The 23513-nt window shown below is 40.6% G+C and overlaps 1 protein-coding gene across 5 annotated transcripts in view; it reads left to right on the top strand.

Annotated features, from left to right (window-relative positions):
• Positions 1–23513, top strand: part of SRGAP1 (SLIT-ROBO Rho GTPase activating protein 1) — a 483812-nt gene that overhangs the window by 378854 nt on the left and 81445 nt on the right. For 3 of the 5 annotated variants that reach the window (XM_029615376.1, XM_029615375.1, XM_029615377.1), the window contains exons 12-15: positions 4170–4269; positions 8025–8085; positions 8242–8319; positions 22254–22388. In XM_029615376.1, coding sequence (XP_029471236.1) covers positions 4170–4269; positions 8025–8085; positions 8242–8319; positions 22254–22388 — 374 coding nt within the window. Of the gene's footprint in view, positions 1–4169; positions 4270–4789; positions 4824–8024; positions 8086–8241; positions 8320–22253; positions 22389–23513 lie in introns of all 5 variants that reach the window. The other 2 variants (XM_029615378.1, XM_029615379.1) reach the window with 1 other exon arrangement.

Raw genomic sequence — 23513 nt, forward strand, 5'->3', positions numbered from 1 at the left:
GAGCCATCGCGGAATGCATCACAGCTTTGGGGCTTACTGCCCCAAACGGCACGCTATACCTAACATTGAGACAATCCAAGACTGATCAAAGGGCACATGGTCAAGTCATCACTTTGACAACAATTTAAGGTTTAGTAATGTCCGATTGCAGCTGTGACTCTATTCTAAACCTTATGTCCAAAAGGAGATGGCTTGTTTTGACTTCATCAGGATACATCCCCATTAGGCAGATACCAGTTTTCAGCAGTCTTCAAGAAAACTTTGATGAAAGCTGGGCTTCAGAGTGAATGTTTCCACACTCACTCATTCCGCAGCAGCGCCGCTTCTAGTGCTGCCACTGCCAGTCTCCCACAGGATGTCATACTGCAGATGGGTCGATGGAGGTGCAGAGTTTTTGTATCATACATTAGGCATGACAATGGTTCCCCTGCGCTTGTGCCAGGTCGGGTGTGTACCAAGACTTAAGTTTTTCTTTCACTTGCAGCTGCCGTCCGTCATTGTTCTGCATGGATCGTTGGCCATTCATTCATCACGCATTCACATAAAATGACCACAAGCAGGAAATTTGGGCGTGACTTTGGGTTGTCTGAAAAAGACTGGACCATGAAGTGGCTGGGTCAAGGAGGCATGTGTTGGTACCAACTTTGGCCCATGCTGCAATCAAGAGAAGTGGGTCTGACACCGCCAGACCTTATCATACACCTTGATAGCAATGATTTGGTGAACGGCGCTGGCCTCACTCTGTTGAACAGGGACGACTTGAGCTGCCTTGCCTTATCATGGCCATCCTCAAAAATCTGCTGGTCTGAAATCATACCCGGGCAGAAAGTGTTGGGCATTGGATAGTGGGGAATATACCATGCCAAGTTCAATCAGCAGGTAGCCAAGGCCATTCAATGCATGGGTGGATATTATTTCAGGCATGATTAGGTAGACATGCATTGTGTAGAAATGTATGCTCTGGACAGAGTGCATTTGTCAAATATGGGAAATGATTTGTTTCTGCAGGCTATTCAGAGGTTGTTCATGGGTTTGATGGATAAGCCGTAGCCGTTTTGTATGGGGGAGCCCATCCTGCGTGGGTGGAAGGACACTTCCTGGCCCGCGCATGATGGGATCCCTGTGGCGGTGGTGACTGAGTCCAGGAAAGGCTATTGTAACATGGGAGGCATTCAAAGGAAGCAGGGAAGTGCCGATAAGGCTGAGGGGGGCCTTGGGGCCACTAATTGGCGTTTGGCCATGGATGATGAATGACAGGCCCAGAGATTGGGCCTTAACGGATCAACGACCTGACACATATGAGAGGGGCTCCGGTGGGGCCTGCCGCATGGCAGCCTGCTCGGGACCCCTCTGATGAAGGCTGTCACGATGCCTGTCCGTGGCCTTGTGGGGAACGAGACCCCTCAGTTCCACTTGGGCAGAAAGAATTGGAGTTATCGACACCTGACCAGTGGTTGAGAATAGGCCGTGGTGTCAGGACTCTGTGCCTAAATTAGACTCCCCTGATAAGGTACTCTAATAAACAGCTGCGGCCATTTCATCTCAACAACACAGTAGAGTAGTCTATGAACCCCACATCACAACTAGCATATTGATAACACTATGTATGATAAATTTACCCGTAAAAGTACTTTCAGTACACTCGGTCATGACCCACTTCTCTAAAAATTATTTTGTCTAATGATATATTGTAACCGAACCTTTGACGGCACCTGTTAGAATGTACTATAGTACACTTTTACCTACATTAAATATGTGCCTACATGTAAACCGTTGCGATGGTATATAACTTAGCGACGGTATAGAAAAGATTTTTAAATTAAATAAATAAATAAAGTTATGCGTCACATTTTCCTTGTGTGTGTAATGTTGCGGTGTCCAGCTGGGATGGGTGGGCATGGGGTAGAACCATGAGTGTCCGGGCTGCCAGGTTATTTCATAATGTCAGAATAATGGTGAAGTGCTGAAACTAGGATGGGAAGCATCATTGCTAGTGAAGTATGGACTGGAAGTGACAAGTTTGTTACTATGTCCACTTTTGTAGTTCTGGTGTATTGCATACCCCAAATTGCAACAATTTGACTGTTGTAGGAGCTAATGAAAAAGGAACTGACTTTAAGAAAGAAATTCCATTTTGATAAGATTATTAATCTAGTTTCTTGCACAGTTATCAGTGTCTTGAACTGCAGAGATGTTTTTATGCAGCTTTCTTTCCAGAGAGTCTTAGTAATGATATTTCTAATAAGAACCAAGGAGAAGTCCTTTTGAATACTATTCCCTCTCCACCTCTCCACCTCTTCCCTCTTTTCTCCCTCTCTTTTTCTTCCCCTCCCCAGACGGCATGCTTGAACAGCACCAGGTAATCTCTGTCAGTGATTGGCAGGGGCATCCACTCTAATGGCATTTATCTACCTTAATGGCATTTATCTACTCTAATGGCACACCACCTCTGCATTATTTGCAGGTCCAAGTGGCCCCAAGACAATGGGACCCAAACTCAAATCCCACTGTGCATTGTGATCTGAATCTCAGGACCAACATAGATGCTGATACTTTTAGAAAAGAAAATATTTTAATTAAGTGTATTGGTGAAAATGTTACTGGTACTTTTACATTTTATAGAACAGTTTAGCTTGTATTGTAAGAAATGTTACCCTTATCCTGCTGTTTCCTGCCTGGGAATTACCTCTGAAAATATTGTAGCAGTTCATTTTCAAGGATTTTGGAAGGTAATTTTAAAACAGCCCACATAGGGTCGATGTCCATGTGTATAAAGAGAGTGCGTGTTGACATCAGCCCTAATTTTCAAAACTGACTTAAGCACATAAGTCCAATTTGAAAATTAGCAGGTGTATGCGGAACCCTACACGATATACACACCAACATTATGCCTGCTTGGGAGCAGATGTCAGTGTGTAGGTGTATTTTTATTTATTTATTTATTTATTTATTTATTTAAAACTTTTATATACCGGCGTTAGTGGGGACATCACACCGGTTCACATATTAACAGCAGAGCAGGAAATTACATTATAACAGGGCAATGGAACTTGGGAGGGGCGAACGAGAGAAAAGCATAGAGGGATAGAGAACAAGCCGCAGGGGCATTAAACAAGAAGTTACAACATTTTACAGTATTAGTGGTATTATATACATGGAATTGTATACAGAATTAGTGGTATTATATACATAAGAATTAGGTATTATATACATCAGAGAATTAGGTATTATATACATCAGTAATAGTTAGGTGTAAGAAATGGGGGCAATTTGGTGACCAGGACTATTCAGGGTAGGCACGTTTGAATAGCCAGGTCTTCAGTTTCTTCTTGAACTTGATAAGACAGGGTTCGAGGCGAGGGGCATGGAGTTCCAGAGGGAAGGGCCGGCAATAGAGAGGGCACGGTCTCGGGCGAAGGAGAGGTGGGCTGTTTTTAGGGAGGGTACATGTAGTGTGCTACTATTGGAGGATCTGGTCGGGCGGGAGGGGTGGTGAGGTGTGAAGGGGATGTCTAGCCAGTTGGAATTGTGTGAGTGAATGGATTTGTGTATGATAGTGAGGACTTTGTAGTGGATACGGGAGAGGATGGGAAGCCAATGGAGATTTTTGAGGATCGGGGTGATGGGTTCGTATTTATGTGAGTTAGTGGACATTTACTGTGTGCTTTCAAAAATTAAAAGAGCATATAAATGGTTTTTCCATCCTAACTCCTCTTTAAGGGACACATAAGTACACATGCATCCTTTTATATGTACACAAACACCGGAGTAATTTTCAGAAAGCCCATTTATATGCATAAAAACATGTTTTGCATATGTATATGCTTTTGAAAATTACTTCCATATTGTTTCATTTTATTAAAGTAGGAAAATAACAAACTAACTCACATTGTTACCCAAACTATAATAAAAGAGAAATATCTGCAATTTTTATGGTTGTAGATATAAAAAAAGAAGCTTGAAGAACTATCCTTAGAGAGATTATGAAAATGATACCTGTAAAAAAAAAAAAAGGTTTTCATGTTGAATAGAATGGATTTCACCTGCAGTGAAATGTGTATATCCTGTTTCACCTGTTTCTTTGTATGACATTGCTTTTGCTTTTTTTCTGCCATGAACTTGTGGTACATGTATAAATTCTTGCTCAGTAATTGTATTCCCTTCCATAGGCCTCCAAATGTTCCCCCCAAACCCCAGAAACACAAGAAGCCCAGGCCCCGATCCCAATATAATGCTAAGTTAAATGGGGATTTGGAATCCTTCATCAAGGTACTGGCATCAGCCCTCTGACCGTCTAATCTCATGTCTTACTATAATGGTCCAGGCCTCATGTAAACTGAGGCAGATCATTATGTTCCAGTCTGTCCTGGGGCTCTTATTTTTCCAGCTGATCAATATAATACTTCTGAAAGTCAGTGGGAAAGGAGAAAGTGCAGACTTGAGATGAAAGCTCCCTTGAACTCCTATGTTGGACGTTATCAGTTGTCATGTGGCAGCTTTGTTTTCTAGTGTAATTTGCTGCTCAAGTAATAGGATAGCCTACCTCTTAAAATGCAGTAAACTGATAACACATTGGATCACTTTTTTCAGTATTAATCATAGGAAAGATTAGAGCTTTTTATAAATCCATATTGCACAGGTCTTGAGGCAGCAATAGTTTGATTTCCCGTTGACTTGAGGAATCTATTATATTGTGTGAAATTGTAAGAAACTTTAGTCTTTGTCTTGTATCTTTACTGTATTTACTCTGTCTCCTTTTTCTATCCTGTGTTGCTAATAATGCTTCTAGCCGAGGACGAAGGAACTCACACACAAGACATCAGGTATAGTGCTAGTGAGGAGTAAAATCTCTGCCTCACTATCAAGTCACCTAACTGCCTGATTTGGAATTAATTCTCTTCATGTACTTAAAAGGGAATGTTTGTAAGAAGGCATGAAGTATTTATTTTTCTATTCTTACTAAGAAAAAAAAATGTATCTGTATTAGATGATGTTCCTATAAGTCTAAAAAAAAAATTACATACAAACAAAAAGTACAAATCCCCAAAATGGAAAAATAATCACTAGCACTTTGTTTATTTACAGACTTAACCAGTAAACCTTTAAAGCTGACCCTCATAAATCATTGTGCTAGTTGTTGAAAAAATTGGACTGTGAGTGGATCCAGGTTATTTATTTAAATATAGTATGGAAAGCAAAAATCCAGTTATACTGTATGTGCATTATATAGTAGATAATGTACCCTAATATATTTTTAGTACCACTACAAATAAAAATTCCCAGAAAACTCCACTAAGTCTAACACAAAACTATTCATTTTTTTTCGTTTCACTTTATTCCATTTCTAATGTAGATTTTCAGCAGGGAAATATAATCCATGCTTTCCTCCAAGAGTGGCTGCTGCAGCAGTGTTTGGGCTGTACATGAATTGCATTACATTCCCCAGCTTTGTTTCCTAATGTCTGAGACATGGTGGTTGACGCTGTTAACTAGCTGCTGCCTGTTTGGACAGGACATGCTCACAGTGGATCTGATTTGATTACCAAAATGAAAGAATTACAGCATTAACAAATAAGCAAGCAGAATAGATCATTAGCAGCTGTGAGTTATTTTTTCCATCTCGGATTCTTATGTGTTCCCATATTTTTTGAGAGACACAAAAGTATTTCTGTCCTATCTTCTTGTGACCCCTTATTGCGGTGGTTTTCAGACTTTTTCTTGGGACCCTATGGAAGAAAAATACTTGGAGGCCAAACTACTAAAGAGTGTTAATGTGCATTAATGCTGACAGAGGTCAATATTCAAAAGGGTTAGTCCAGTTAACTTTTAAATTAGCTAGACAAACCCCTAGTTTTGAATATCCCACCCCTTTTCCAAGGTCAAACTTTAATCAGGTAAGTACTTACCTGGGTAACACTTAACAGGATAAAAGGAGGTGGCTTTGAGGGTGGGGCTTAATGTTAGCTGGGTCATGGTCAAGGGCTGACCAGCTTAAGTTGTCCAGTTACCTTTAACAAAGTCTATTCAGTAGCAGTATTAACCAGGTAAATCCCGCTGAATATCCCACTTAATTAACTGGCTAACTTCTCGCTTGCTGCACTACTGAATTGGGACCTCTAAATATTTCAAAGCTATGCTCATTTGAGTGTAGCATGGTTTGCGTTAACATGCACATCCATGTTAATGCTGCCATTAATTCAAACCTTTAACTGCATCTCTAGAGGTGTGGTTAAAGTGTTTATGGTAAAGCCACATGCTAAGATAGTTTTTAACACCTGTATTTGCTGTACATTTAACATCCTATTCACGAAAGGATTTAACTCTTTAGAGGGTACTTTTCAGAGATGGGAAAGTCTGCAGTAATTGCTAGGTTTAATCACTTCTTCAAATAAAATTTGATTATAAACCATTTTAAACAGTATATAATAAATATAGTAAAAAAAAAAAAAAAAGAAGTTTCATTTACATCTGATGTGATGGGCGAGCCTGCCTATTCATGTTCTTTCAGTCTGGACCACAATATGAAAGTGCCAGCCACATATAAGGTCCACTCAAATCTGTTTCTTCCTCTTTCTCTGTTGTTCGAAGTGCTCACTCTCTCGTCACTTAGCTTCAGCCTCTCTTCCCTCCTCCTGTTCAATTTTTAGCCCCCAGCTTCTGACCCTCCCTTTGTTCACTTATTTCCTCCCATTCACATTTTAGCTCCTGAACCTCCCCTTGTTCTTCTTTAATCTCTGGCCAACTTGAAGGCTGGTGGTGCCCATACTCCGGCACTTCTCGGGAAATCACGAGAGCAGTGAAAGGAGTATGAGGAGCACGCTGCTCAAACTTATTGGTGTGCCATGGAGAAGAGACAAAGACTCTCTCTCTCTGCTCAGAGCTGCCTCCACAGGGATCCAGAGGCAGGAAATGGGGCTTTGGAGAGCAATAAGAACCAGCTTTTCCCGCAAACATTGAGCAACGAGCTGGGATTGGATGTGGTGCAGGGCCAGATTTTGTTACCCTGACTGAACAGCTGCGCAGTGGGGCAGGGGTATGAACAGAACCACAACCCAGAATTGGGTCACAACTCCAAGTTTGAAAACCACTGTACTGTATTAGGGATGGTGGGGAAGAGAACCCACAATATGAGCTACTTGATTTGGCCAGCAGGAAACTAGAGGATTTCAACAATGCACATTATTTTTTTGGATGCTGCTACAGAAAACCTCAAAAAAAATAACTTAAAATAATTTTTCAAAGGGTTTGAGGACTTATAAATGTACACTATAAAAGGGAACATTTATATATAGCTGACTTACCAGTCAACTATGTTAAATACTACTTTTAAATTTACGAGGGCAGAAAACATGGACTTCATTATTATTTCTTCATTGATATAGCACCCTAAACAAATATTCAAATTCTACTGGAATTAATTGTGTAGAAGAACCAGTTGTTACAAGACTCTGCAGTTATCTTGAATATATTATTGTAAACCATTCATCTCTTATTTCAAGCATTTCCCTTTTAAATGTATTTCAACTCCAGGCATAGTCCTTATTAGCATATTAACATTGTGTGATTCATACAACATCCAGTTAATACTCTGTATTTCAGCACTTGCATTAGATATTTAACAATATCGAAAGGTACAGTATCCCTTGTTTAGACTTTGCCCAAAAAATATATGTGATCCATTGTACTATTCAAATAATTAGTTGGCAATAAATAAATAATCTGAAATAAACATTTTTGTTTTGTTGGACATCAACTTGAGTATGACATTACTAAAATTATTTCTATTAATTGTTACTTCCAACTTATTTTGATGCTTGCCCACTGATTGTAAATACAAAATGATTGGCACATTCCCTTCCCCCACCCAACCAATTATCATTATTAATATTGGCACCATGGGCAGCATGATGATTTCAGAAAAAAATTTGATTTATATTCACAGGTTTACTGTACCCTCGAATTAGTCTCTTAACATGATATTTTTTAATTGTTTTAATAACAAGTCATCTGCTTTGTTTCTTTAGGATTCCGGACAAATCATCCCCCTTATAGTGGAAAGTTGTATCAGGTTTATCAACCTATATGGTAAGACTTTTTAAATTAGTATTTTATGATCACCCTTAAACAGCTCTCTTATAGTGTGCACTTTCTCATTATTACTGGTTCTGTTCTTCTATTAGATCAAGCCTTGAGGGCATGATATCATTTGTACTCATTTCTCCTCTTCCCTTCTATTCTCAGGTCTTCAGCATCAGGGAATTTTCAGAGTTTCTGGTTCCCAGGTGGAAGTCAATGATATTAAAAATGCATTTGAGAGAGGTACTATAATTGTATTTTCTATTTTAAAAAACATTTACACTTCCGACGCTTTAAAATCTCATTGAAAGTGCATTCATTTCTTTCATACTGCAGCAGCTTGCCTGGTATTTGAAGCCACTGTGCTGGCATACTTTCCTGGGTTATAGAATCCTGTGATAAAAATAGATCTGTTTGATCAGCATCTTACCTAAGATACCAGGCTGCATTTTGTGATTCACAAAAATTTGTGAACATTATACTGTCGGCGTAAAATAATCTAGAATTTAATTTTATTATATAAGCAAAACAAAAGCCTTATCGAAAATATCCCATTAGTATTGGCAAGAATTAGGTATTTGGTTTGAGTTATTTTAATTTAAAGCACACAGACTTTCCATAATCTTACAATATCTAAGTTATCCATCTGAGCTTTTTTTAGTGCATTCATTTTTAATCACTTGCTTTTCAAGGAAAATCTTAAAATGTGCTCATTCACCTCCTCATTTGGTTCCAGAATATGCTGTTTTGTTGCATAGCTGACTTTACTATTGTAGTTCTATGGACAGTGTTACATAAACTTTTCAGCATGCTTTGGCTAGGGAATGCAGATTGTGATTTATCTTTCAGATTCAAACTATATATTTACAACATTATCTTATAACAATAGATGAAGACCCAAATGGCCCATCTAGTCTGCTCAGCAAGTGGTTTAGGTTTATAACTGCCACTCTGTGCAGGTTACCTGTATGCTTTCTGTTCTGCATGTCTTATCAGATCAAGGCTGAGCTCAGATCTGTATTTTTCAAGCTGCGACCATTATGTTGCATTAAGCCTTTGTTACATCATTCTAATTTTCACATGGTGGTCCAGGCCTTGGTTTTTCCAATGATTGATTATTGTAGTGTAATATATTTTGTCCTGCCTTATACCACTCCAGCTTTTGCAGAATGCTGCTGCTCGGTTGATCTCCAGCTGTAACATCAGATCTCATATTTCACCAGTACTGTCTGAGCTTAATTTTTGCAGGTGCAATTGAGGATAAAGTACAAAACTGCTATATTGACTCATAAGCTTTTAACTTTGACACATTACCCTAGGACCAATTGAAGCAATGCTGTGCTCCAGATCTAAAATCCCGGTAGGATGGTGCGCTCCTTGCAGAGAGGCTTATTTGACTTTCCTTCAATACGACATGCTAAACTGGTCGAAACTAGAGGGCAGGCATTTTCTGTTGCTGGCTCGGCTCTCTGGAATATTTTGATACAAGAGCTGTAACTTATGGACTGTTATAAAACTTTTTTTAAAATGATCATCACATTTCTTCTTCGCTTGGCATTTTTATAAGCCAATCTTTCACTTTTTAAGTTCTGGCAGTAACATCTTGCTTTTTCAGCTTACTAACAAGGATTTATATGTCTTCTTTTTATTTTCTGAAGCTTTGTTTTCTATTTTGAGTTGTGTATGTTAATTTGTACGCCGCCTAGGACCTTTGATTTAGGAAATGTATAAATAATAAAATAAAAATACAAAAGTTACAACAGGTTACTCCATTTCTTCATTTCCATCCTCTATCAACTAGAGATCCTCTTTGTTTATCACAAGCCCTTTTGAATCCCATTACCATACTTGTCTTCACCACCTTTTCCGAGAGGGCATTCCATGCATTCACCATCCTTTCCATGAAGAAATAAATATTTCTTCACATTATTACTTTGTCTACCCTCTTGAAGTTTCATATCATGACCTTTAGTTCTACAGCTTCTTTCCATCGGAAAAGGATTCAATTCATGTACATCATTAATACCTTTCAGATATTTAAAGTCTATATCATATCTCCTCTTTCTCTCCTCCACCCAAGGGATACATATTAAGGTCCTTCATTCTCATCTCATATGGCTTCTGGTGCACCATTTTGTTTGTCTTTCGCTGGACTGCTTCTATCTTGTCTCTATCCTTTTTGAGATACCGCCTCCAAAACTGAATATAGTACTCCAGGTGAGGGCCTCACCAATGATCTGTACAGAGGCATTATCACCTCCTGTTTCCTACTGGTTCTTCCTCTCTCTGAGCAACTCACCCTCCCCCTGGCTTTAGTCATATTACTTCTGTACCTTCACATAATCAAACATTATCACCCGTAGTCTGTCTGACTCGGTCTGTACATGTCAATCTTTCACCTCCTCGAACATACAGTCCTTTGGATTACTGCACCCCAAATGCATGATTCTACATTTCTTGAATCCTATCTGCCAAGCCTTTGACCACACCTTGAGCTTTCTTAGATCACTTCTCATTCTCTCTACTCCTTCTGGTGTGTCTAGTCTATTGCAGATCTTACTATGATCCACAAAAAGAAAAACCTTTCCTTCAAAGTCCTCTGTATTATCTCTCATAAAGATATTAAATAGAGCTGGCCTCAGAACTGATCCTTGAGACACTCCACTTATCACTCTTCTCAGAGTAGGTTTGATATACCACTTCCCACTGTCGTCTGTCAATCAACCAATTTGTAATGTATTCCACCAGCTTGGGACTCACTCCCAAGCTTCTCATTTTATTTATGAGACTCCTCTGTAGGACTGTATGGAAAAACTTTGCTGAAGTCCAGGTAAATAACTTCAAGTGCACTGGATCTAAATTTTTAGTCACCCAATCAAAAAAAAAAATTGATCAGGTTCATAACCTTCCTCAGATCCTACAACCTACTGGATCTCCATTAATTTTCCCACCACCAAGGTAAGGCTAACCAGCTGGTATTCTCCTGCCTCTAGTCTGCTATCACTTTTGTGAAGTAGTACTACAACAGCCCATCTTAAATCGTGCAGCACCTATCTTTTCTCCAAGGATCTATTAAATATGTCCTTCAGTGGATCCACCAACATTTTGCTAAGCTACCTGGGATGTATCTCTTCAGGGACCATGGTCTTGTCCATTTTGAATTTGGATAGAACTAGGTAAACACTCTCCTCTGTAAATGGGATGGCATTAACCCCACATACATTCGTACTCTTGCCTACCAGAAACGGTCCTCCTCCAAAGTCTTCCTTAGTGAACATCAAACTGAAATATTTGTTCAATATTTCTGCTATTTTCTCATATTTCTTCACCCATTGCTTTTTGTCTCCTTTCAATCTTATAATACCTTCTCTGGCCTTCCTCCTTTTTCTGATATATCTGAAAAATATTTTGTCAGCTTGCTTTACCCTTGGCGATCCTTTATTCTACTTGAGCTATTGCTATCCTGATTTCTTTCCTTGCTACTTCAGGTTCACCAGATATTCTTCCCTGTGTTCCTCTTTGAGTTCCTTTGTAGTTTTGAATGCTGATCTTTTACCTTTGCTTTTTCAGCCACCTCTTTGTAGAACAATATCCATTTCCTTTTCCTCTTACTTTTATTTACTTTTCTTATATGAAGATTTATTGCCTGTATTATAACTGTTTTCAGTTTGGTCCACCGTTGTTCCACTTCATCCATTTTCTCCCAGCCTTTTAGCTCCTTTTTATGGCAAGTGACCATTCTACAAAATCTGTATTTTTGAAATCCAAGACTTTGATCTTCATGTGACTTGTCTCCATCTTGGCTATTATATCAAACCATACTGTCTAATGATCACTGGTCCTCGAATGGGCACCTTCTTTTACAGAGATACTGTCTCCATTTGTGAGTACTAGATCCAGTATTGCGTCTCTCCTCATGGGTTCCATAAACCATTTGTCTGAGCAGAGCCCCTTGAAGGGTATCCACAGTCTCTCTACTTATTGCAGATTTTGCAGAAGGGATATGCCAATCCACATCCAGCAGATTAAAATCTCCAACAAGCAACACTTCACTCTTCCTTCCCACCTTTTGGATGTCTTTGGCCAGATCCCTGTCCAGTTCCTCTGTCTGAATCAGAAGCCTGTAGACCACACCAGTGTAGATGGATGTGCCATTATCTCTATTTTAAGACATCCCACAGCACTTCCTTCTTTCCTCATGTACCCTGCATTTCAGTTGTTTCGAGGGACATAGCTATCTTTATGAAATCTGTGAATACCAGTGCTTCAAGGATTGAAGAAACCGACTAGATATTGGAAATATTTTCTGCCTTGTCTAAAAGCTTATTTCTGACTTTTGGAATACTATACATTCATTAGTGACTGCTGTACCATTTTTTGCTTCACTAGATATTATTTTTTACTTAAAAAGCTACTCCTCCCTCTTTTCAGTCATCTCTATCCTTCCTCAACAGGCTATGGCCCGGTATGGCCATATTGTATTCATAAGACTCATAGAACCATGGCTTTGTAATTGCAAAAGTATCCAAGTCCACCTCTACCATTAGGACTTGTAGATCTAGAACTTTATGCCCATACTAAGAACTTTTGTGCTTATAGCTTTCCAGCTTTTCTCCCATGATTTGCTGCTCTTCCTGGTCTCCTTTTCTGCTCTTTTGCTTAGGAGTGGATTATTGAGCTGATTAATTTTAATTTCTCCACCCACTTCCTGTATTTGTCTGGGGCAACATTCCAATTCCATTGGTTTCTTTCTTCCACCCCATCCCGTAATTTAAACACCTGATGAACTATCTAAATTTCTCACTAAGGATCCTTTCCCCTGCTATCTTTACCAAATAGACCAGTGCTTCCCAAACGTTTAGCCAATGTGACTCCATTATAGCACTTGAAAATTCACGACCCCAAATGACAACCAAAACAAATTAGCAGGAAGACTGTCCTGCTCAACTATCACTCCGTTCTCAACCTCCCTGCACTCCAGCTGATCCCTTCTCTCAATCTCCATTCTATCCAGAGAACACCTTCTTTTCATCTCTTCCCCTCCAGTGGACTCGCTCTCTCAACCTTCATTCTTTCAGCTAATCCCATCTTGCTTCCTCCTGCTCCTCCTACCTCCCCAGCCTAACCTCTCTCTCACACCCCCTCCATCCCTTTTTGCATCCCCTAGCTGATCCCCTATCATAAAAACATAGAAATATGATAGCAAAAAGAGAGCATTACGGCATGTCTAGTCTGCCCATCCCCCCCAACTAGACAGTTTTACAAATCCCTACCTAGAGAGATCCTCTGTTTCTATCCCATGCTTTCTTGAATTCAGATACTATCCTTGTCTTCACCACTTCTATGGGGTGGCTGTTCCATGTATCTACTACCCTCTCTGTAAATAAATATTTCATTAGAGTACTCCTGAGTCTACTCCCCTTCACCCTTATCCCATGACCTTTCATTCTAGAGCCTCTTTTCCTTCTGCTGCCTCTGCTTGAAAACACTGGAGGTATTTACATTTCTCTACCATATCTTCCCTACCCACCTTTCCTCTAGCGTATACATATTTAGATCTTCAAGTCTGTACCCATATACTTTAGAATGAAGAACACTATTTTAGTAGCCACCCTCTGACTCCAACCAGTTTATATCATTTTGAAGATATGGTGTCCATAACTGTACACATTATTCCAAATGAGATCTCACCAGAACTTATGCAAGGATAATATCACCTTCTTTTTTCTAATGACCGTTTCTCTCCCTATACACCCAAACATCTTTCTGGCTTTTGCTATAACCTTATCCACCTATTTGATCTCCTTAAGACCCCTAGATCCCGCTCTTCTTTCATGCTTAGAAGAATTTCACTCCTATACTGTACCTCTCCTTTGTGTTTTTGCAACCTAAATGCATTGCTCTGCATTTTATAGCATTAAATCTTAGCTATACTTTGACTATACTTTGGACTATACTTTGAGCTTCGCTAGATCCCTCTTCATTTATTCCACACCTTCCTGGTGGTCTACCCTGTTTCAGGTTTTGGTATCATCAGCAAAAAGGCAAACATTTCCCAATAATCCTTCCACAAAATTGCTTGCAAAAATGTTGAAAAGAGCCGATCCAAAGACCAATTACTATGGCACACCACTAATAATGTACTCTCCTCAGAGTGAACTCCATTTATCACTACCCTTTGTCTCCTCTCACTCAACCAGTTTCTAACTCAGTCACTTTAGGACCCATAGGGAGGGTAAATTTATTTATGTTGCCTGTGCGGAACTGTTAATTGGACCTTACTGAAATCTAAGTACACTACATCTATTGCTCTCCCCTGATCCAATTCTCTGGTCATGCAATCAAATGTTGCCTCAGATCTTATAATCCATTGGATTCCAGAAACTACACTATTCTCTGTTTTAGCAGTGATTCCATTAATTTTCTCATCAAAGAGATCAGACTAACTGGCCTGTAATTTCCATCCTCCTTTCTCCCTGCCCCCTCCCCAGTGCTAATTATAACCCCCAGTTGATCCTCTGCCATTCCTTCCCAATAGTGGATGACAGCCGGTAGAAAGAGAAAGCAGGCTGAAGACAGGGGCAGCATTTTTCTCTTGGGTAGGTTCAGCAGTGAGTAAGGAGAAAAGAGCAATGACTATCTCCATCAGCCCATGCACACTCAGTCCTCCCCTCTTCTCCCCTTCCCTCATGGCCGGTACTGAGCCCAACAGAATGCCACATCTCAAAAGTAGTAAGGTCCTCCTTCATGTATCTGTGCCAGATCTGCCAGCTGCATAATTTCCTTGATAAACCCAATCCATACGATAATCACAAGCAACAACATATCGCAGTGCAGTTTGAAGTGCCTTCAGCTCCTACAAAGTACTGCCACAAGAATTTTTGGTAGGCACAAAAGCAACTGATCATCTCAAGTCTAATTTACTTCAGCTTCGCTGGTTCCCAGTAGAAAGCAGGATAAAATTTAAAACACTCTGCTTTATCTTAAATGCTTGAATAAGCAAGCTCCCGAATAACTCTCTCAACTTCTCTTCCCTCACATGCCCTTAAGCCAGCTCCAATCCACCAAAATGGCTCTTTTTTGCTCTCCTCCGCTGACTGCTGCCAGATTGTCCTGTGCAAGACTGTGCTTTCAACTGTTAATACACCAAACGTTTGGAATAAAACATCACTAACTCTGCACCTGGAACCGTGCTACCTTAAGTTCAGGATAAAACCTAAGGTATGGCTTTTCAGCCAAGCCTTCCCCTAAAACCCACATCTTCGGCCCAGTGTTAAAGGTAGAAACTACCTTTCAGTGAAGATATCCCCATTCTTTCTGTTAAGGGTAGTGATAGAACACATGACGATAACCTGCACAGAATGACAGTTACTACCCTAAGCAAATTGCTGGGCAGACTGGATGGACCATTTGGTCTTTATCTGCTGCCGTTACTATGTTATATTTCTGGGTCTTGAAACTATTCGCATAATAGGTTTTCCTATGCTGGATCCCATTGCTGTGTTAATTGCAAGTTCTGATTTGATTGTAAGCTGTTCCAATGCCTCGTTTCATTTAAATTTATTATAATCTGCCTTGAGACCAAGTTTGGGAAAAGGCAGAATAACACATTTTTATAAATAAATAAATAAATAAATAAAAATTTGTGTAGGACCTGTGAGCCCTTGCAAGTTTACATTCCCTGAAGCAGTCCTAATCCCTCCTTGCAAAGAGCTATCCTGTTACCACAAGAACTCACGCGAGGGCAGGACTACTGCAGGACCTGTGAGTGCGGGCTTAACAGGCCTCTTGCTGACTTCCACTACTAATGCTGCTGCTGCCTAAAGAGTGCTGCCATTTGAGGCACTTATGACTGTAGTAATAGATCTTCTATTACAGTGACCCCAACTGAAGGTTTTGTGACCCCATTTGGGGGTCATGATCCACAGATTGGGAAGTCCTGGTGTAGTCTTTTAATGCTCTATACATGGTCCGAAACCCCTATATATCTAAAACCTTCTTCTTTATACCAAGTTTTGAGCCACATATTGAAGTTGTCTATATGGGTTAGCTTTTCTTTTCCCTTTCTGTGAACAAATGTCTGAAAAGTCAATAGCCTTCACCATGTGCCCAAGCTGCTTCCCCAGAGTCTGGAAATCTCTCCGTACTGCTTGTAAGCTGTATTTAGTGAGGTCATTGGTCCCCAGGTGGATGATAGCATTGATTTTTTTTTATGCCTTACTCTCTTCTTTAATTGCATTGGCAATCTGGTTTGCATTTCTGCCAGCTGTGGATCCTGGAAGGTATTTACCTACTGTATGTCCCTTAAAATGAGTCCCCAGTTTATTGCTTCTGATGACAGATTCTCCCAGCGGACGTTTTCTGTTTTGGAGTTTGTGTATACATTAGATATCAATTTTTATTTCTGATACCACTTCAGTTCCAGTTTCCAGAGTATTGTCATTTTCCAATGCAGGGAGTGCCTTTGTGTCACAGGCCTTGGTCTACGAGAGCCTACAGTAAGCCTTTTATTTCTTGATTTTCAAATTCTCAGTGGATATGAGGAGAGACCATGCTTCTTAAGTTACAAATACAGCACACTGCTGTTTCATGGCAGATTTATTAATTTAGAATTATATATGGAACAGAGCAGTAAATACTTGGAGATTTCTCTGAGGCTCTGCAGGGAAATGCATTTAAAGCCATGTAATTTCATGATGGGCACCTGCTGTCTCCTCGCAGCTTTTTGGAGGGTTGTGCCATAGCAGAAAATCAAACATTTGTTTTCTGAACATATTCAATACTTTCTAATATTTGTATTTTCTTCCTGGAGAGTTCCCCATTTGCCATGAAATTGTAGTGACTTTGACACATTTTGGGGCTCACTTTAAAGACCTGTTAGCATGATGCATTTCCTGTTATTTTTAACCATATTTTCTAGTGTGCAATTATAATAATAATTTTCTTTCTATGGTAATTGGGAGCAATGTCTGTTAAATTGCCACTGTGCTGGGAAGCAAACCACATCTGAACATTTTTTTCATGAAGATGTGGGGTCTCTAGATTTGCACTCATGTTTCAAGAGTGAGTATGTTGAGCCCAGCTGTGCTGCTGAGAGAAGATGGTATCCTTGAAGTCCAAGTACATGCAGCTGATCTGCAGTTAACCTGATGGAAAATATGAGACCACCATGGAAGAATAATAGCAATCTTTTTTTCAAGCTGGTGTCCTATTTCATCTGAATTGCTCTGAAGTTTGATATAATTTTATTTGTTTATATAATCTTGTATTCCATTAAAACTCCAATAACATTGATCAAACTGGATTACAATAAAAACATTCATAATTCACTAATACTGACCAAGCAGACATATATATAATAGAGTACAACATCTTTTGTATATAGGTGTTGGCAACTGGCAGGGTGCACATGTATAGCCCACTGGCTGCTGAGGAGTGTATACACTCAGCTCGGTATCTGTATGCGCTGACCTACATGCATAACTTGAAACCGATGAGGTAGATTTTGAAAGCATTGCTCGTGCAAAAATGCCCACATATACGTTCATATGTAGGCCACACGCAAGCAACATGGATTTTAAAAATGCTGCAAATTACGTGCAGACATATCTGTGCGCGCATCAGAATAAGAGGGTTGAAAAGGAGCGGGGCATGGCGTTCCAGTGGCTGTGTTCGAGTAACCTCTTCAAATTAAGAGCATACTTACGAGTGGTTGGTATATTTTAAAACATACATGCACACAATTTAAAATTCTAGCATTTCTTTTCTCACACACCGATATGCACATGTATAGGTGCATGAGTGTTCATTTTAAAATTTGCCTTTATGTGTACAATACATATGGCAAACAATGTGGGTAGCTCATAGTGTATTCTCAGCTGTGAGACTCCAACAGATATGAGGGGCTATCAGCTAGGAAGTAGAGAAACTAAGAACTGTGGGACTGAAGGGAGTCAGAGTAATGGATGAGCTGGAAAAGGGGAGCCACCAGATTGGAGGGAAGCAGATAGATGACTTAGAGGAGGAAAAGAGGAAGATTACTTGTATAGGGAAGGAATGGGGAAAGGCTGAGAGTGCTGGTCTCAAGCTGGGGGTGGCAAATATCTAGAACAGAGGTGATGGGAGGGGGTGGATGGAGTGTTCTGGAGTTGGGTTGGAGAGAAGAGTCAGTGCTAGGATTGGGATATGGATGTGGGAGAAAAGGAGGTGTGGGGTCCAGCTGGGGAGAAAGGTTGAAGTGTACTGGGGGGGGGGGGGGGGAGTAGAATGTTGGAGTCCAGATAGGGAGCGGGTGGAAGTGTGTCTGGAAGGTCAGCCTGTAGGGAGAAAGTGTTCAACATCTCCAATCTAACATATCCTCCATTGAATTTTTATCAGGTGTCACCTAGTAATTTCATATTATGTGCTATAGTTCTCCGTCAGCAAGCAGGCATGAATTAATCATAACGCATGGGATGATGTCATCTGACTGTGCTGACATGGGCCCAGTTCTCAGAGCTCAATAATGACTTTACCAAGCATTCATGGGAATTTTCTCACACGTACTCTGCCTTGTGAGTCCCTCAGTTTTTCTTTGCGCTACTGCATGGACTGTCTCAGTGTCTCTCTTAAATTTATTCATCTTTTGGCCTTTTACCTTCTATTTTCTGCCTTGTTGCTTTTTCAAACCTTTTTGCTTCTGCCTTGACAGCCCCTCAAACAGAACTTTTAAGTTCTAAAAAAATTGTTATTATATGAGGAAAATCAAAAGGAAATGTTGAAGAGCATGGAGAAGTGCAAGGCCAAGAAGCCTGCGGTATGTGGGTTGAGTCCTACATCTGTGGGTGCCAAATGTACATCACAATTACACACTCTGTTATTGATGTTTGGTCCTAGACCATGACTTCTCTATCTGCTACAGTTGTGGTCATTTGTCCCCCAGGATGCAGCAGTACCATGCCGGGAAAATGGAGGCTCTAAAGAAGGTTCCAATGGCTGAGCAGCAGAGCCATTCTTTGAGTAGCACATTGTCAGGCTTCTGTCATAAGAGGTTAAAGCAGGATACCTCTCCCTCTGGGTCCCACAAGCATGGAAAGGCACCTCCCCCCCCCCCCCCCCCCCCCCCCCCCCCCCCCCATGGCACCAGCCTCCAAAACCACCTCAGATTGGGGGTTAAGTGTGGCACAGAAGCATATGGCACAAGTAGAGATGCCTAGAAAAGTACCTAAGTGACACAGTGGACCTCTTTCAAGATCATCTAACTTGGAGCTGAAGAGAAGATCGGTGTCATAGAACCAGGGCTTTGATAGAGTGGATCCCTTCTCGACACTGAGGCAGGACATAGCCTCATTGACGCAGGTGCTGTCTTTAGTCATATAAGATCCTCATCACACTGAGCCTTCTGTTTTATCCAGACCCAGAGCCAATCAGGGCACTGTCCGTATCATCAGCATAAATCTTGTATTTCATGTTGCAGTCAACACACTCAGCATGGCAGATAGCAGCAACATCATTGATGTTGGAGCAGAGCGCTTTAGCACATCTTTCGCAGTGAATAGCATGGCATGGAAGATGCTACCAGCAACAACTATGAAGTGTGGTGCTGGTCGACAAGAGTTAACACAAGAAGCACAAAGTGTCTCTGAACCAGCTACCATTACAGCAGGAGCACCACTGGCACTGAGTTCTGTTTCAGATTTACTGACAACCCTGAGTGAGCCTATCTGGGTATCTGACGTGAATGTCTCTTCTCCAACTTTGGCTCAGAGGGTCACCCGACCAGTAGGAACCCAGATATCAGAGCTGTTGAAGAATTTCTTTGTCATCTGAAGCACTGAATGCTGAAGAGGGAGATTAGAACCTGCCCAGTCTAAGATAAAGGACATTTTCCCACACAACGGGGCTGTTCCAAGTTCCAAAAAGGTGCACACTTCAACGCATGATCTTCCAGCATTGTGAATAAGTTTACCATGAGATGGTGGATTCTCCTCCAGGGGAGTTCCTTCACAAATCAGAAGGTGAAGAAGTGGGCTCTATCCACAGTTTTTCCCAGACATTTCCCCTCCTGACCAATGAAGGTCTCTTACTCAATCGCTACCTTCACCATCAGGCTTATTTGTACCCCCATGGTCAGGAGACAAGGATTCCGTGGATATTTCATCTGATCCCCTTCCAGACTTGCCACGGCATACTTCCGTCTGGAGAATCTCTGCTATTCCATGTTCTTGAATAAGATGGTAAAGACTCTAAAAGTGTCAAGAAAGAAAAAGACCCGAGAACAGACTTCTTCAGGCTCCTTCAATTTCTTTAACCCCCAGCGGACTCTGCAGCTATCCCAATTCACAGACTTCTGCAGGACCTTCAGATAAGAATGTGCCAGATGCCTATATTGTGCCTTCTGGTGGCCCAGAAGCTGGACTTCAAATATAGACCGCAAGCCACATCAGGATTTGAGGTAATCCATTTACCACACTGTAGTGGTGGAATCAGCATTGAAGCATGCTAACCACATTTGTGATTATAACACACTCCTGGGGAAGTACCCAAAGGCATAAGATGCTTTTGGGAAGAAGGACTTCCAGGGTTCCTTGCTAAGTGCCCAGATCTTGGCTCATTGCCAAGAGCTAGTTATTTTGAGAGAGTATAAATCCATCAAATAAAATAAATAAATATGTGGTGCAGTATTTGTACAAATGTGCACAGAAACAAAAACCCTTGATAGAATCATAAGAGCCAGAACAAGTGGACTTAAATTGAGCAGTAAAAGATATTGAAGAATGTGAGAAGCACCTTATATGTTCCATATGCAAAACTTTTGATACCGCAGCCAAGGCTGCTGCTATAGGGTTCCAAAGGCTTGAGAGGTCACAGGAAAATGGTCTCAGGGAGGATGTTCATGCTTGTTTCTTCACTCTCCACTTGGTAGGGCTCTTTGTAAGTGATGCTTCACAATGCAGCCCCATGCATTATGGCTAATTCGTGCCTATTTGTTGATGGAGAAAGCAATTTTGCTTACCTGTAAACAGAGTCAGAAGGATGAATTAGCCATACTTAATACCCACTCACCTCTCTGGAGAGTTGACTACCTCGCCAAAGCTTAATCTTTATTTATTTATTTATTTTTATTTATTGAATATACTTTATATCCCGCAAATTCCAATAACAAAATGATCAATGTGGGTAATGGTGTGGACATTCAGAAATATTAAAAAATCAGACATTCCTTTGTTACATGCTATTACAGATACCTGCATCTTTATTTAATTGTGTGCTAAACTTTTTTCTACACCCTTTAGAAGAGGCTGAGGGGCTCATGAGGCAACATGTATGCATGGGAACTCCCAGGCATGCTCAATAAAATCTTTACTGAGCTCTGAGAGCTGGGCTATGTCTGTGCTGTCAGGTGATATCACCTCATGCATTATGGCTAATTCATCTTGCTGTCTACTAAGAACCCTGTTTACAGGTCAGAAAGCTTCCTTTCTCTGTCTGAGTTTCTGCTTTTTATTCATTTATTAGACTGCATTGTGTGCCCTTATAAATATCTAATCTAACTTCAGTGCTCATATTATTTACAATTTGTTAGACAGTGTGGCTTGCTTTTACTAAAATACATTCAGATCAATAAGAGAAACTAGGGTCGACATATGTTTAGGTTTGTGTTTTCTTACTTTTACAAAAATGGAGGGTTTTTATTTCGATGATGGGGGTTTAAACCTCAGGCCAGATGTTTCTTCTCAAAAAGTCCTTTGAAGGTCTTCCAGGTTATTTTTTTTGCCTGCATTGCTTTGTGGCAGGCACATAAGTGCTTCCTTTCATCAGCTACAGCCTTTTGCCTTGTACTTTTTCAGAAGTATGGGCATGTAAGTTGCTACTGAACAAACTCTTGAAACACTGTTGGCCACTTTGCAAGCTGATCCAGTTACCCATTTTTGAAAGCTTGTGGTTCAGTGATAATGCAAACCAATCCACACCATGACTTGTCCCATCCTATTATTTTTACTGAACTCAAAGGCAGCTTGACTTTAACCTATTTAGAGGTGACTCACTGGGTGAGATTTCTTAACTAATTTTATTGTGTGACTTACTAGAGAGCATCCTGCACAAAAACATAAAACTTTTTCCAACTTGCTTCTTTGTACTGACACACTGAATTTTTTTGAAGATCAGTTTTACATTTCATTTATTTGTTTCTTTAGGTGAAGATCCTTTAGCAGATGACCAAAATAACCATGATATTAATTCAGTTGCTGGAGTGCTGAAGCTCTACTTCCGAGGGCTGGAAAATGCGCTCTTTCCTAAGGAAAGATTTAATGATCTGATTTCTTGTATCAGTAAGTTTCAACTTTTTTATATTTTTTTTGTTTCTACTAATTGTTTTTGTTCGTTCCGCTCTGGCTTCTGTATACTTTTGTAAATAGCTTCCTGGAAAAAGATAACCGCTTGAATTAATTTGTAGGCAATTTGCCTCACATCTGCAGTGATCGACGTGCATTATTAGTTATGCTTGCAGCTGTGACCGCTCCCTTTTTTCGGTGGGATTATATATAACTCCTTTCTGCCCAGCACAGCAGGAAGTCGTTCCTGCTGGTGAATGTGTGAAGTTGAGGCTTTTTAAAACTTCTACAGTTTATAAAGAGCAGATTTGGGTGACAGAACAGAGGGGAAGTCAAATGAGAAAAACCAAACAGTATTTTCAGTTTCTCCAAGTACCAGTTAAAAATCAACACTGAAGGTGCCTGGGGTTTTCCCCCCAAGAAAGCATGTTATTCTGTTCTGGTTAACAGAACACTTTGCATTTACTGGCTGTAATTGTACACAGATGATAAGCCAGCAATCATTAAAGATTGTCTGTGTTTCTAGTTCACTTAAGGGTAGATTTTTAAAAAATACGTGCGCACCTCCATGTGTGCGCGATTTTATAACATGCGCAAGCCGGCGCACACAAAAAGGGCAGATTTACCCCGTTTATGTGTGGCGACGAGATCGGGCCTCCCCACAGTGACTTTCCTACCCCTGCTACCTACCCTCCCCTCCCTCTTCCCCTCTCTTATCTGACCCCTTTGAAGGCCCTACCTTTTTTTATTTTCTTTATTTCCGAACTTACGCCAGCTGGCGTAAGTTACGCATACCGGCAGGCTGCCGGTGCACGATCCTCCGCCCCACCCTGCCTCTTCTAAAATGCACGCAGCGCACACAAGGCCCGATCACACGCGTAACCCCTGTTTTCCCCCACGCGCAGGGGATTTAAAATTTAGCTGTTAGGTTTTAGAACCTTTTTAATTTTGTCAGGCTTTCACTGTGCCCATAGGGAGGGTAATCTTAGCCCGTGCAGGGCTTGTCTGTGAGTAATGTGTACCTTCATATTTTAGTCTGAATTTTCAAAGCAGACTTGTGCACATACTGTAAGTCCGCTCTGAATATTTGCATGTTGTCCCAGTACACGCATGCATATAAAT

The sequence above is a fragment of the Rhinatrema bivittatum genome, chromosome 9 (assembly GCF_901001135.1).
Source record: "Rhinatrema bivittatum chromosome 9, aRhiBiv1.1, whole genome shotgun sequence".
NCBI lineage: Eukaryota > Metazoa > Chordata > Amphibia > Gymnophiona > Rhinatrematidae > Rhinatrema > Rhinatrema bivittatum.